Genomic DNA, 15,676 nt, shown 5'->3' with positions numbered 1-15,676 from the left:
TTTCATCATGCCTTGTTCAATGTTGATGATCACGATGTTCAAGAGAAGGTGCAAAGCTAGCTTTTAGTCAAATGAAGGATACAGAGAATGTTAGTTCACGTTAATTTTCGCTGTTGCTTATAGAGAAAACTATCTGTTAATTTCTCAGTTAAGTAGAGTAAGACTAGATGGCAGAGCTAGTTCGGGTCGTAATTAAGCGGCCTGATGCAAAAAGGGAAATCGGTAGACTAAGTTCATGACAGACATCAAGTACCACCCCCTCGAGCCCTTGGGAAGAGGATACTATGGCGTGGTGACCACCACGCACGATTTGGAGAAAAGAGAGAAGGTAGCGATCAAGAAGATCTCCAATGTGTTCGAGGACTCCATAACTGCTGCCAGCACCCTTAGGGATCCCATGATTCTCAGGCAAATCCAGCACGAGAACATCATCTCCCTCAGGCATGTAATGCTGCCAAGCCAGAAAACAAGCTTGGAGGATGTTTAGTTGGTATTCGACCATTAGTTATATGCAGTACAATCGATATTTGTAATTGGATAATTTCTATTTATGGCAATAAAATTTATTATATTATTCATGAATTGCTTATTAGAATAAGCCATTAAGATACTTGGCAGATACTTCATTGTCAAAGAGTTGAGAATATAAATAACGGAATTATCTAGTACAAGTTCTTTAAATTGTTCATGATAATTGGAATCTTGGTTGGGCACTATTATTCCGGCTAGACTATTACATTTGTTTGTATCTATGATTAATATATAGATACTAATGAATGGAGTAGTGAGTCACATACTATTCGATATTAGATATTGAGACAAACATATAGATACTTTCGGAGATAAGTGAACCGAATGTGACGTATAAATAATATTCACATGATACTTTACTGTTGTCAAAGAATATTATCTAGACCATATTAGTGCATATAGTCCTTAGACTTGAGATGACATGGTTATCTCATATATAGGTAGTTAGGATTTGGTTCTGCTTATATACTTGTTGTAAGCATAGGTACTCGGCGGACAGTGGTCCTTGTTAGTTATGTATGGAGGTAAGTGACCATTCGAGAAAGGATTCATTGACATAAGTAAACAGGGAAAGGTCCTATGGATTTGAGTTTTATTATTGATCAGGAAATCATTGGCCAAGGTGATTGGACTTAAAATAGAAAGGAGTTTCTAATTTAAGTCTTGATGGTCTATAAATAGAAACTCAGAGACTCAATATAGTCAGTTATAGGATTTGACATTTATCATGGCAATGACTAGATCAGGATCTACAATGAAGGGCCCCGAGTGCATGGCATATATGGTCACTAGTTCATCAGAATGTTCAAATTGCACATTCGTCACTATTTGAATTATCATAACATGCTATTAGGTATCACTCATAATCTTTGGGAGCCAAAAACATATTGGAAATTATGCTTTTGGTTATGGAAAAGAGTTTCCGATAATGTCGAAGGAGTTTGACATTATAATCTCATTGCCACTTAGTGATGAGCCTAATTAATCACACACAATAAGACGTGTTTTAACCGATGATGAATTGAGTATAATTAAGATAGTTAATTAGGAATTAATTCACAGATTAGACTTGTAATATAGTTGTAGAGTTGCTAGCACATCCCGAAATCAAATCCGATATCGAGGTGAATCCGTATAAGGAAATACGAGAGTTTTCATATTTAAAATGTTTCCATAATTAGAAAGTCTAGAGTGGAAACTTATGTCGATGACGTAATAATCTCTCTCTTAAAGTTCTAGTCATAAGATGACTTATTTGTGTAAAGGTAATACATTGGCAATAAATTAATTAATTGTGAATTAATTAATTAATTAATTGTGAATTAATTAATTAATTAATTGCAAATTGATTCCTAGAGTCATTATGTAAAATATATATGGATATGTTTTATATATTAATGCGGGGCATTAAATACACACACAAACCGAAAAGAAAAAGAAGAAGGAAAGGCACACGGCAAAAACAAAAAAATTAAATAAAAAAAGAGGGGGGGAAGCCTACTGTCATTCTTTCCAAGCTAGCCGATTGAGCCCAAAAATTAAAAAAAAATAAAATAAAATAAAAGAGGTTCTCTCTTGGCTGCAAAAGGACGTCCAATACCGCCGCAATTCCTTGGAGACGAACAAGTTCGTGTGGACGAGGCTAGAGGCTGCGCGAGTGGTCGGCTACAATATTCTACAAAGGATTCGATCTCGAAAGATATAATTCGATTACCCTTGTAGAAACTATAGGTCGCGTTGTTTAATTCGAATAAAAGGTAATATCACGCCTGAAATATGATTTTAAATTACGATCCAATGTTCATGAGATGAAAAATTTTATTTATCGTTATTACATTTAATTCGATTTTTCTTTCACCAACCTGCACGACTATATCCACTCGAAAGTGCAATTATTCGACTACTAGATCAGGAACTTCATCTTCCAGATACAGTGCGGCCTCAACGACCTGCACTCGGCAAACATCCTCCATCGGGACCTAAAGCCCGGCAACATCCTCATCAACTACGACTGTAAGCTAAAGATATGCGACTTTGGTCTCTCGAGAGCTGCAGCCCAAGATAAGTCGGAGTTCATGAAGTTGTATGTTGCAACTCGATGGTACCACGCACCTGAGCTCCTCCTGGGCAACAACAACTACGGCCCTTCCATTGATGTCTGGTCAGTCGGGCGTATCTTCGCGTAGATGCTTGAGCAAACACCCATCTTTCGCGGCAGTGACACCCAGAACCAGCTGCAGTGCATAATCCGCACGCTCGGGACACTGCAGAAAGCAGATCTCGACTTCATCCAGAGCACGAAGGGCAGAAGATATATTGAGTCCCTCTCTTACTGCAGTGGAACCCCGCTCTCAACTCTTTTTCCCCAAGCAGATCCTGTGGGTCTGGACCTGCTCGAGAAGATGCTCTCATTCGATCCAAACAAGAGGACAACTGTTGCCGAGGCGCTCAATCACCCTTACATGGCACCGTTATACGATCCGAGAACTGTCCATCCGGCCCAGTTCCCGGTCGAGCTCACTGTGGAGGACAACATGGAGGAGGATACGATAAGGAAGATGATGTGGCGGGAGATTCTTCAGTACCAATAGGTTAACGTTGCACCTCCAGAAGAGTTCTTGTGTTCATTTTTCGCTCATCATCTTGGGATTACAAGAGAAGAGACATGTGCGCGTAGATAAGCTATCGAAACTTTTAATAGGAATTATTTGCACGATCTTAGCTCTGATTTCATGGCCTTTATATGGTCAATTTGCAGTAGCAATCGATAGGAAATTACTCCTGAATGAAGCTCTCCCATATGTTTACTCTTACGGATTCTCTCCGATAAGTGAAATTTGAGTGTTTTAGGTGTCCTGATCCTTTGTAGAGTTTCATATTAATCTGCGCATAAAGAAAGCGAAGGGATAGACGTTCTATAATCTCTTATTATCATAGCAACGAAGAAACAACCAATTTTTATGTAGTGAGTCATTGCTCGCAACATCAAAAGTTGGCAGGAAAATTTACTGCAGGGGGAACAAAATTGTCTAACTCGGTTTGGTTTCAAGGTCCTTTGGTCAGAAATCGATCATCCTGCACGCTAGCAAAGGTCAGAAGAAATCTGTAAAGTTACGGGGCGAAACCCGTTATATAAATCTAAATCATCAGTTCTAACATCGCTCCAATTGGACCTGCAACACAACATAGAAATTCTTGTTTCTGTCTCTTCTCTCTGTTAACTATGAATCCTCCAAATCTAAGTTCTTCATGTTCGTCATATATATCGCTCACCTCACCTCCTCTCCCTCTCAATCGACAAATTGCATCGCCGTCACAGGCAACACGGGCAGGATCGGGTTCGTGGACATGTGCACAGCACACATGCACCTCCCTGCCCCGTATGCATGGACAATGCCAAGATCGGCACTTGCAGCACGAACAACCTCTTGACGCTCTATGACACAGCATGAGAATTTTCGAATCTCCTGGATATTTTCTACGTCCCGGAGATTTACAGCCTGCGCTCAAGGAATTCAAAAGAGAGAGTCCCCGGGTGCTACAATGCATATTCATATACAGGTGCTTGGGGAGCATTGGTGGAGATTGAACAACGTTTGCCCGGATGCGATTACTTGAAGAGGCTGAGAAATTAATGGGAATTTGGACTCAGGGACCCGACTCGAAGCTATTGATTGGATGTTAAAATTGGAAAAAAAAAATGGATTTTTTTCTATATTTTTAAAGAATAATTACATTGTTCGATCATTCGTTGAGTTTTTAAATGGGTTTTGAGATTTTCCCGCCACTCTCTCGCGCTTTCAAGGTTTCCTCGAGAGATGGGAGCTATCGATATTACAGAATCAATTTCTTGGACAAATTTCTTTTTGCCATGACATGCTCGCAAGTTCATTACCAACTGAACTGAATAATTGAATATCTTTATTTTGTCGCTATAAATCACGTTAATGATGATGAATGATCCGCACGTTAATGGCTCAAATTTAGCACATTCGTTCAAAATTAATAGAGAATCCCTATATGATTTCTTTTTCTTGTTCCAATCTTGGCCCATCGTCGATTTTTGGGTCCAAATTGATGAAAAAATTTGGCACGACAAGTATGTAGAGCCCAGATTAACATTATATAAGTGCATTTTATTTATTTTAATTCAAATTTTTTTAAAAAAAACCCTGCCACACCCAGACACTTCCTTGACGAAAGAGATAAGGCATACGAATAAATCTGATATCTGGCAAAATTATTGCAAATAACTTCTCATGGTGGCTGAAGCGCTATTGAGAAAAACCACGAGGTATATTTCAATTGATGAATGATGACAGCCGCCGTAAGTGGATATTACTTGAAGTGCAATGCTTTAAGATTCAATAGAAACACTGAGTTCAAGGTAAGTCGGTGCCTTGAGAATTAGTTTTGATCATAGAGCCAAAAAAAAAAACGAGTTTTATTGAGAGAAGAAGAGCGATAAAGATGGATGAGGGATATAAAAGTTGTAAACTTTTCTGGCATAACCATGAATTTCTCATTTAGTAATAATCTTAATAATCTATATCAACTTCTTTTTATTAATATTTACATCATCATTTTATTATTATATGTCATCTAGATATACTTCGTTAATCAGCAGATCTAGACAGCGCCAGTGGCAATGATATATCCGTATACACCATTGCACATAAACTTTGTACTTATGGCTAATGCATTGTTCATGTGAGCAGCTTAAAACTGTAACACCATAGAAATTACCATTCATTACGAGAGCAATAAAAGACAAAAACAGTTAATTTTTTTATATTATCGTAATGATTTTATATGATACTGATATACTTATATACCATAAAGCTTTTTATCATTTCTAAATAAAAATTATAGAACATGCATTAATAATCTCAAAAAAAAAATGTCTTATAAAGCACAACTGAAAAAATAATGTGCAGTACACGTGAATTTTTATTAGTTTCTAGTAATGTGCAATTTTTGTCACAAATAAGTCTATCTAGTGTCATTTTGGCCAAAAGTGATTAGTCGCGAGCAATCGCCATTTTGATCTCAAGGTTATCATCAGCAGGTCGATTGAATTTTGTGTCAAGTATGTTTCGAAGAGGGTGAGGCGAGACAGGTATGTACGGACTTGGCGACTTGTGCCGAAAGCCCCATCAGTTGTCTCTCTCTTAGACTTCCTTGGTCATTTATAATTCAATTTTATGAAAGTAGAAATATATTTAATGAAAAAAAAAAGTATAATCTTGTGATCATTTATTGAATAATTTGATTTTTTAAGGGTCAAATTGATACGCTTTTGCATTTATAGGTTAGTGACCAAAATGATACAAACTAAGAATAAATGGTTAAAGTAATATTGGACGGTCATGTGGGTATCTAAAGTGACACGTTCATGAAAATACTGAATGATCTAAATGAAACAAACTTAACATTAGTGGGCAAGGTAAAGCTAAAAAAAAGTTAGGGGTCAAAGTGTTTTTTACTCTTATTTTGAAGTACTTAAATAAAATCATCCCACCAAAAAACAAAAGATTTCCCAAAAAAAAATTACGTCGTATTATCTATATAATTTAATAAATTACCTCGTATGATCCATAATCTATAAATTATTGACCATATCTTTGGGGATCGATGCAGAGGCTGTACGGGAAAGGAGCACGTAAGTTTGCCGTGGTCAGGTTACCTCCTGTCGGGTGCTTGCCGGTGGAAGTCACGACGCACAGCATCAGCAATATAGTAAGGCGCCTATTCCATAACTAGCAGTTATACGTCGAACAGGAGAACATCGACAGCCAAGGCTACAACACAAAGCTTGAGGACCTCGTTTCGAGGCTGAACTCCCAGCATTCAGGGATCCACATCGAGTACGTGGATATCTACAACCCCATGGCAGAGTTGCTGGAAGATCCTAAAAGATTCGATAAGATTATTGTTTAAACTGCTGCGGTTACCAGCTTGGATTGATTCGATTAATTATTGCAATGAATCCAACCCAAGCCGTGTAACCAATACCTCGTTTTATGGTCATAAGTTGTCTAGGGCCTTAGGAAGTTTTGCATGGCATTTCAGGTTTTATTCTGTCCTTGGATTATCCGAGGCAGTCATGGTTTAGGAATTACGGGCAGACATGGTCCCATAGATTATCTGTTTTTTTTTCCCTGTTTTAGCTTTGGTTTTAGACTTAGATTTTAATGAAGTACATTTTTTTCGGTTACAAAAGAGGCCTAAATGCTAGTGTAATGAAAGAGAAATCCTAAATAACTAATAAAAGGACACGAATACTCTCACTAGATATTGAACCTGCCACTTTTAGGTCAACAGTTGAGGTGTGCATCACTACGCTACATCACCTTTTGATTAATGAAGTACATTTAAGTAATTTGTTCATCTCCTTGCGGATCTATTATTGCATTATAGACTCGTATTAAGATCCTTATTCTTAAACCTAAAAACGACACTTTTTTTTGTTTTAAAAAAAAAAACATAGAGAGAGAGAAACTTGTGTAATCCTCCATGGGTTAAATCCCAAATTTACATATTCATCTATACGCACTTCATTGAAGAATAACTCAATTCAAGTTTGTCGTCTGAAATCTAAAAGATACAATAATCATCAATTTAAAGAAAATCAAATTTGCATCGAAATTGAATGCAGGTAAAATAAAATCATAAGATAAAAATTAACAATTTTCATTGAGTTCTATTACTGCTTCAAATTAGAGATACAAGTGAGATGAGATGATGTGTTTCAAAATAGGGTTATAAGTGAGATGTGACAATGTGCGAACAGCTCGAACTCGAGCTTAGCAGTATTCAGCTTGCGAATTTCACAAGCCTAATCGAAATTTATAAATGGTTTTATGAGCACACACGGATACATACATACATACATACATATATATATATATATAGTTACTGATTCCCATATATAAGGCCCATAAGACCGTGACTACTGATATTATTTGGAGCCTAAACAAGCTTGAGCTCGATCGAGCACAGTTGGACCAAAGCTCTCGCTTCACTAGTGCATTGTTGAGCTCGAACTTGAGCTCGAGCCTCCAATTTGTATAACAAGCTAAGCTTGAGCTCGGATGTTTAGACTCGATCATGCTTGCGCTCAAGCTCACGAGAAAATGATCGAGCTGAGCTTGAGCCTCCTAAATTCAAGCTCGGCTCGGCTCATTTACACGCCTACTTAAAAAGTGCTTATAAATTGAACTAAAAGTAACAAACTTTTCGGATTAAACTTTGCAAATTGGGTTTTGTGATTTCCATAGGTCAAATAATAAATGTTTTTCTTGAATGCAAAAGTGATGAAGGAAAATAATAACTGAGGCCATCCTTGCCAATGCCAACTTGCCAAGTCTAACCTTATCGAGCTCAATTCTCGACAACTCTTTCTCGATTCTAATCTTTCAGTCTAACCATCATAGGACCAGCAATACTAAGAATCAAGTCACATGTCAGTGTTTTATCTGTTTCCTTTTCCTAGTTACTCTGTATGGACTTTACATCAATTTGTGTTTGCAGTGCCTCCATCAGAAGCATAAATGGAGGAACCGCATATACTCTGGACATCGGAGATAAAATGAAGATATCACGGTTCATGTGACACTGATTCTTCAGAACAACAAAAGCAGACAAGTAGATTTTGCTGCAAAGGGAACAAATTCGCGATCGCTTACTCTTCTCAATCAAATTGATCCATATGTCCTTTCGCTTGGCCTCCAAGTTCTCTGATTAGAAGGTGACGGCTGTTCCCAAGAAGCTTGACTTGCGAATGCGCTGTTGAGATCCTCAGGTCTTGAATAGCCGTTGCTCCCTCCTCCACTCACCTTTTTTCATCAGTTTCAATCAATCAGAACTAGAACGTGCATCATAGACTAGTTTGTGTCATCTTATGTGGGAGGCAATTCTAAGCTCACATGCCGCGTAATTTTCATTCATCCAAGAAATTTCACTTTGCCAATTCTTCCCCGAGTTTGCAATCCCCACAGGAATTTCAAACCCCAACATGAGATCTGGCTTAAAAGAAACATAGCGGATACTTACAGTTTCTAGACAGGCTGATAGATATGTTATTCCGGGTAATGCATCGAGTCCACGCTGCAAAATTTCCCAACAGTAGATTAACTTAGTACATCAACTTTGCACATGAGCAACAAGTTCGAATAACAGAATTTGTAAGTGGATGTATTTGATGGAGTTGACAATGTCAGAACAGGTTACCTGGCGCTCTACTCGTGTCTTGTAGACAAGCCCTCCAATGCAAAGGAAAGTCGATAGAGTTATGCATCTGATCCATGCCAAAATGTGAACCTCAAATATGAGAAATATAACATAGGCAAAGAAATTTAGTTTCTTAATGCAATAGATCGAACACTCAACAGATTTTACTTTATTTCACTTCCAAAGACAATCTTCAGAGTAATTCTGAAAAATTGAAAATTTGTTCGACAACTTCCAGCCAGCAGATTCATCAGCATTATTAAATGTGAAGAAAAAGAAAATTACTTACATGCAAGATAGGATACCAAATATGGCCCATCCTCGTACAGTGTCTCCCTCTCCGTCCTGTCTATATTCTGCAATTAATATAAGCCAGCAAGATATTCAATATATATGCTAGTTACCAACCCTACCTACCATATTGAAATAAATAAGGTGTTAGGAAAGCAAACCTGTATCTATATTTGAGACACATGTTCGACAAATGAGTTATGGAACATCTATGACGGGTCTATGATAACTAAACTACCGAAATAGTGCCCATCTTTTCCTCAAATCCTTCGGCCCATTTCCAGTAGGTGAATATACGTTACAACTTTTTCAAATGATTATTTTGAAGGAACTGCGCCAAACAAGCTTACCACACATTTTGGAGAGAGTAAACTGTATCGGTTCATAACCATCTATTGGAGTAGTAATTTCGACTTCATATGGAACATCACTTCTTTTCTCACCTTAAAGGCAGAGATATCGAAGGTCAGAGACCAAATCATTAGTAAATGCTGGAAATTTATCAAACCTCTGCAAGATATGCTCTTACATCTCCATTCCAAAATTAACATGGAGGGCGATAAAGTTGTCGGAGGATTTCCAGTTATTGCAGAGCCTGATGACCTAACTTCCAGTCCTTCCTCGGGGACAACCTGATAAACTTGGGAGATTCATGAATACAAGTATACGACCTTTTCTATTGTTTGTTGAAGATCACTTGGGTTATTACATTGAGAGAAAATAGAGACCTTAATGATAGGCTTTTGCACCAGATTAGACTGGGAAGCAACAGCGGTCATATAAAGGACTATATGAGTCTGCTCTGTTCTGAAACTGCAACATGCAAATCTCAAAATCATAACTAGGACATTTCCAGCTTAATGATTTGATTATCCTTCAATAACTATGGGATAATTCAAGAAAAGAATATCACAGAGAAAATGGTTTTTAATATCCGACCTGAAATAATTATTTGATTTTTCATAGCCTTGTTGAGTCATTCCATTATGGACCTACGAGGTGATGGCATGAAGTCAATTTCAATTAATCACAGTTAACCATAACTCATCAAAATGTTGAGACACTTACAATTTCCCAAGACCGTGGAGAAAAACCAAGAGTAAAGCCCGTGAACACCCGAGGACCCCGCTTCTCACATGGAATGGCAAGTTCAATTGAAACTCTGAAATTTTTTGAAGTACCGAGGGTTAAATTGTGGGATCTCATCAGACTTTGGTTCATCTTATTAATAGCAGACAACATTTCAAGTTATATAATAAAAATAAACAGATGCAATTAAATGTAAAATCAACATCCTGCTGCTAGCAGTAGCACCAGATAGTTCTCTCTCTGACCTTGATCGAGAGCTTATCTCATTATGAAATAATTGCATTTTATGACTGATTATACTGCGTTAGAAAGTTTTCCTGCAGCCAATGCACTCGTTTATGGTTGCTAACTAACTTCATTGCTCATACATTATGTGCATGTATCTTTCTAAGGAAAGCATGCTCCCAGATAGATACCATCCAGGTTCTTGTAATGATTCTATTAGGCGAACCCTACAACTTGGCCAAGCGGTTTTCGGATGTTTATGGACTCGGTGATTTTGTATGGTCCACCTCCAATATGAGGGCCTATCCTCCATATATATGCACCTCAGACCTCACTCTTGCAATAGTCAAACAAAGAAGTGAGGACTGGACCATGACATCAAGCTAATGGGATTACAACCAAGAATAGTATCAAAAGATAGCATGTTAGATACCTGCATGCGGACTCATAACTAACGTTGCAGATGCATCCAAGTTCACCTATGGTCAGATGAAAAGTCGATCAATTAAGCTAGAGATACAGAAGCTATGCATTAACCCAGAGCTGTTGAGAAGTACAGATAAGCAATGATGGTATTTTCAATGGAAGAACACTCCACAGTGTAAAACAAAACAAGGGTTTTTCACAATCGATCTATAGTTGTAAAACTCACACCTTAAGAGTTAGCACGGTACACTAACTTTGTCGATGGTATTCTTTAATGTTATTACAGATACAGGCTGTGATTTAAGAAAAGCATAAAACAAGGTTTCATCGCTGCAGAGAGGAGATGAAGTATCTACCCATGAAAATAAGCATAGCACTACAAACCAAAGGGTATCTAATATAAATGTTAATAGGCTGGATAAATAAAGACTGCATGAGCTATATAAATTAGAGAAGAAACAGAGTAGCTCTTGTTTATTAGGGATACAATCTGGAGTCAACTAACTCTTTTTGAAGTATACCTGGTAACAGAACCAAAAATAGAGAGATATTTGGATTTACATAAATATACTCTTACAGGTATTACTCAGCTTAATTTAGGAGACAGAAAAGAGACAGCAGCAGAGGTAAGGGAGTCATATGATACAATAGTTCCATACTACACAAAATTATCTCCAGTGTCTGGTTATGATTATATTGATTGGCCCAAGTCTGATGACCACTTGAGAAGGTACAATCATGTCCAATTATGTCAACTTCATCAAACCATTTTGTGAATCAGAGAAGATATTACCGTATCTCTTCAATTTCAATCACAGCATATAGTTATTTGCTCAGCAAACGCACTGAATTTCACACTCCTCATATAGGGAAATTAACATCAATAAGAAAGCTAGAAAGATCAAACAACTATCAAGACTTGGGAGGCATTTGTGTTTCCATATGAAGCTGCATGTAAAATGAAGATACAAAAATACACAGCATTAAAATGCAAAGTGTAAGATAACAAACCTCTGCATTGGCCATTCGAGCATTTCCCACATATTATATTCACCTGAATTGCAAAAGCCATACATCAAAACTTCAAATTATTCATAATTAAAGAAATAACAAAATAAAACCAAAAAATTTAATACTTCCACAAAAAGAAAATTCAGTTATAAGATTTGCTATGACCTTCTAGCTTGACTAAAAGGCTTGTAGATGACCAACCTGAGCTGTTCGTCCCAATTTGTCATAACTTGTTTCACAATTCAGCAAATCTCCATTGTAAAACCGCTGTATGTGCAGAGAAATATAACGTAAGTTCACAGACAGGTCAATACGGGCGCTTTCAGATTCACAGCTACTCAACAGCCTATTTCACACTTGAGGAGTTGAACTAAAGTTCATTTCTGCTTTCAATGCTTGAAATATTATATGCCCCCTCCAACATTTTCATGTTTTCATTATATAGTGTATGTGATATGTTGTTGGATCACCATCTACTAACTTAAGCTTTTACGAAGATGATCCTTTAGAATGATGAACAAAGTCTGTTCTAGTGTCAGGCAGGTTTCAACTCCAAGTAACCATTTAGTCACTTTTCTAAGTCAACCCACATATGTAAAACCCATCTTAATGAGGTGTACTAAATTACGCTCCAAGTACAATATTGATGTTTCAATTTACCAGCTCAACTTTAAGCAAAATGCTGATTTAACCTCTCCTCCTATTTTGGGAAATTAGATGTAAAAATTTTATTTCTCAACATAAATGCTATTCTCATTTGCAGTTCTCAAGTTTGAGGGGGGGGGGGGGGGGGGGGGGGGGGGGGGGGGGGGGGGGTGGGGGGGGGCGCGAGAGAGAGAGAGAGAAAATCATTTTACCTTATGCAAACTTGATTAAAATGTTAATAGTACTACTTCATAATGAAAAGAACATACTTGAACAAAATCGACGTGTCCTGAACCAGGAACAAAGTGATTGAACTTATCAAACCAGCCAAAGTCCACATATCCCTACAAGGTACATACAAGAGCAGATGGCATCAGAATAAAATAGAATGAAGGACTTCCATATCATGCAACCAATGGCCTATAACAGAAACTGTAGACGCTTCAAGAAATTGTTTCCTCAAAATTTTTAAAAAGAATCTCAACACAATAGAAACACTTCCTTCTTGTGATATTTTCAGCAATAATCTCAAAGAAATAATTTGTCACCGGGAAGAGTTTATTAAAATAGTAGTTAAGAAGAAGAATATGACAAACAATTAAATTGCTTTAGTGATGCTACCGTATTTGACCTAGTCTCTACATCTTTGCAAAATCGTACCACCAAGTCCTTGTCCTACATTAAACAAAGTGATGTCAGTACAATGAGCGTGCATAACATCCTCACAAGTGGACCTTGTAGATGAGATATACATGATAACCAAAAGGAGATTACCTTCCCCTCATACTCGAAAACTTGCCCAACCCAGCTACTCTATTAGCTTCTTAAGAGAAAACAACTGCATCCCATCTCATTTTTGTGTCAAATATTGTAAACTGAAAGACTGCTCTACGCTTGTTTCTACAGTTATAGACAACACAAGAATCATGATTTTAATCGATATCCACATGACAGACCATCTTGAAACATCAAGCATCAAGCATTCTTTCCTAGTAAGGTAGCATGCACTTTTACGGCATTGACACACCGGAATCATTAAAATAATGAAGGGCACAGCCGCGCACACCAACATCTCTCATCAGACAGTGCATCCTATTATACCAATCTGATAATCGAATGCAAAGATTTTGATCATTATGCGATTTGCTACTTATGATATGAGAGGATACAAAATCAACAAGGTGGCTAGAATTGTCGAGAGCATAGCAATTCGAACTTGGAACGACAACCGAAGCAGCCTCAGGTTCCTGTAACAGAACAGCTACAAAAGACAGATATGGAAGGTAAATCAAACGGGGCAGTGTGCCTCAACCTTCTTTCCATTAGTAAATGACTCGCCAAAGCTTCAGCGATGTAGCCAATGAACTACCTGTAACCACAATGCTCAAGCTGAATAGAGAGCTCGTGCATGGAGAAGACTCCCATCGTTTTGAACGAATGATCATTTTCTGCAAATCACCTGTAAATGACAAGCATAAGAGCTTAATTGCCGAGCCTAAGCTTGAGCTCAAATTCACCATATTACGCCGACATAGCCCTTAACATGATCGGAAGCAATAATTCCGCTTCCATGGGGAACAAGCTAGAAGCATCACGACGGCATTTTTTCTTGCAAGATGTATTGAGGATTCGAGCTCAAACGGTTAGTTGCTGCTGCCGGAAAATGACAATTCAGCTGCTCCGGCACTGAGAATGGCTAGAAGGGTGTCCGTTCATCCATCCTCTCCACCGAAATTAAAAGCAAGATTACCTGAAAATTGATGCTTGAAGCTGATAATCGAAGAAACCGGAAGAAAAAGTAAAACGACGACGACGACGACGACAACGAAGAAGAGAGATGTGGCCGTGGGGCCGTGACGATGCTTGAAGCTTAGTGGGCCGGTCTCGTTGCATGAGATGGGCTGGGCCCTAAATAGGCTTAATTCAAAAAAAAAACACTAACTTTATAGTTTGTATCATTTCCAACACGAAACTTTTGGAGATTTCCAGAAAAAAGTAACAACTTTGAAGTTTGTATCCTTTCCCCTACGAACTTTTAGAAATTACAAAAAAAAAATTGAAACTTTTGATTTTGTATCTGGTCTAACACGCAGTGACCTTCCCAATGAGTTTTGACGGATTCCTCTGATATGAATATCTAACGGTGTTTATGTGGCTGACGGCGGATGACATAGCAAGTCTTCTACACCTTGAAATATCTCTTACTTCACCTGCTGGTTTGATTGCTCTTGCCACATTAAATGAATAAAATTAATTATAACGAGATCATTCATGTTTCTGTATCATCAATACTGGAAATTGGTTGCCTTTCATTTCATTGTTAAATCTGCAATTGGTGGGTAGTTGAATTTACCAGGTCATGAGTTCGACATCACTATCAAACGCTTGGCGATAACGACATTGGTAGTTTATCAGATCTCATAGTATAGAAGAGATAATGTTATTCACTGTCACTACATAAGCACCGTTAGATAGCCATGTCAGAGGAATCCGTCAGAATTCACAGTGGAGATTATTATTTATTAGATGTGATACAAAATCAAAAGTATATGTTTTTTTATAATTTCTAAAAATTCATGTTAGAAAGAATACAAACTGCAAAGTTGGTGTTTTCTTTGGAATTAATCCTTCCTAAATCCTATTTATATATTTGTTTGAATCTTAATCTCCGGAAATCCAATTAAATTGAAGCCTACGTTCAACAACGTAATTTGTATCAAAAAGGTGGCGGCCCAAAAAGCCAACTCCTCCCCGCCAGTCGCGAGAGTTCAAGGAAAGTATATATATATATTTACTATTTATCTGATGATATTGTAGCATGAGATGCGGAATTGATAAATTGTTTACATTTTATTTTTATTTTTTTGTAAGAGGCTATCTGATCCTGTTGGTAAGAATAATTTTTATTTGGTTTAGGAAAAAGCTCATTTTATATAAGCTAATTTGGTACAGGAAATTTTTTGAATGTTCCAACATGTAGAAGGAAACGATTATGCAAAACCTTTTTCTTTCTTTCAACGAATCAGTTGTAACTCGTAAATGGTTATTTAAGAAAATTGAAATAGTATGATAATAAGTTATAATAGAAAATCTCTTAATTTCGAACGAGAATTTGTATTGAGAAACAAACCACAAACTTGATTCCAGGATTTGTACCTGCGCACCACGCCCTTTATCAACCAGAATTTGACATTTGATGAACGAAAAATCCATATATATATATATA

The 15,676-nt window shown here is 37.4% G+C and overlaps 2 protein-coding genes across 4 annotated transcripts; one reads left to right on the top strand and one right to left on the bottom strand.

The window, feature by feature from the left end:
- The first annotated feature begins 235 nt into the window (after positions 1–235).
- Positions 236–3,122, top strand: LOC116200318 (mitogen-activated protein kinase homolog NTF3-like). The gene is made up of 3 exons (XM_031531179.1): positions 236–445; positions 2,460–2,692; positions 2,750–3,122. The coding sequence occupies exons 1-3, from the start codon at positions 236–238 to the stop codon at positions 3,120–3,122; spliced, it is 816 nt and encodes a 271-aa protein (XP_031387039.1).
- A 4,726-nt stretch (positions 3,123–7,848) lies between these two features.
- Positions 7,849–14,366, bottom strand: LOC116200846. Of its 3 annotated transcripts, none has more exons than XM_031531779.1 (18): positions 14,201–14,366; positions 13,820–13,909; positions 13,620–13,711; positions 13,225–13,263; positions 13,072–13,125; positions 12,720–12,794; positions 12,007–12,072; positions 11,806–11,848; positions 10,802–10,847; positions 10,123–10,216; positions 9,994–10,046; positions 9,783–9,867; positions 9,584–9,686; positions 9,405–9,497; positions 9,053–9,119; positions 8,764–8,830; positions 8,587–8,640; positions 7,849–8,369 (listed from the first exon to the last, which is right to left on the bottom strand). In XM_031531779.1, exons 2-18 carry the CDS (start codon positions 13,893–13,895, stop codon positions 8,229–8,231), a joined length of 1,248 nt encoding a protein of 415 aa, XP_031387639.1. In that variant the 5' UTR covers positions 13,896–13,909; positions 14,201–14,366; the 3' UTR covers positions 7,849–8,228. The 3 variants fall into 3 exon arrangements, with proteins under 3 accessions (XP_031387639.1, XP_031387638.1, XP_031387637.1); XM_031531778.1 differs by lacking the exon at positions 14,201–14,366 and adding an exon at positions 13,994–14,194; XM_031531777.1 differs by lacking the exon at positions 14,201–14,366 and having other exon boundaries at positions 13,820–14,194.
- Positions 14,367–15,676: the final 1,310 nt, after the last annotated feature.

This window comes from Punica granatum, chromosome 3 (genome assembly GCF_007655135.1).
Source record: "Punica granatum isolate Tunisia-2019 chromosome 3, ASM765513v2, whole genome shotgun sequence".
In the NCBI taxonomy this organism is placed as follows: Eukaryota; Viridiplantae; Streptophyta; class Magnoliopsida; order Myrtales; family Lythraceae; genus Punica; species Punica granatum.
Note: the sequence above shows the minus strand (reverse complement) of the source record. Positions and strands in the feature narration are given on the sequence as shown.

Excerpts from the sequence above, each read along its gene's own strand:
- LOC116200318 (XM_031531179.1), top strand. The coding sequence starts at position 236 with ATGACAGACATCAAGTACCACCCCCTCGAGCCCTTGGGAAGAGGATAC. Across the intron at positions 446-2,459 it reads ACATCATCTCCCTCAGGCAT|ATACAGTGCGGCCTCAACGA; the intron begins GTAATGCTGCCA and ends TTCATCTTCCAG. Across the intron at positions 2,693-2,749 it reads GGCCCTTCCATTGATGTCTG|TGACACCCAGAACCAGCTGC; the intron begins GTCAGTCGGGCG and ends CTTTCGCGGCAG.
- LOC116200846 (XM_031531777.1), bottom strand. The coding sequence starts at position 13,970 with ATGGTGAATTTGAGCTCAAGCTTAGGCTCGGCAATTAAGCTCTTATGC. Across the intron at positions 11,849-12,006 it reads AATTGGGACGAACAGCTCAG|GTGAATATAATATGTGGGAA; the intron begins GTTGGTCATCTA and ends TTTGCAATTCAG. Across the intron at positions 8,370-8,586 it reads TATCAGCCTGTCTAGAAACT|GTGAGTGGAGGAGGGAGCAA; the intron begins GTAAGTATCCGC and ends TGATGAAAAAAG.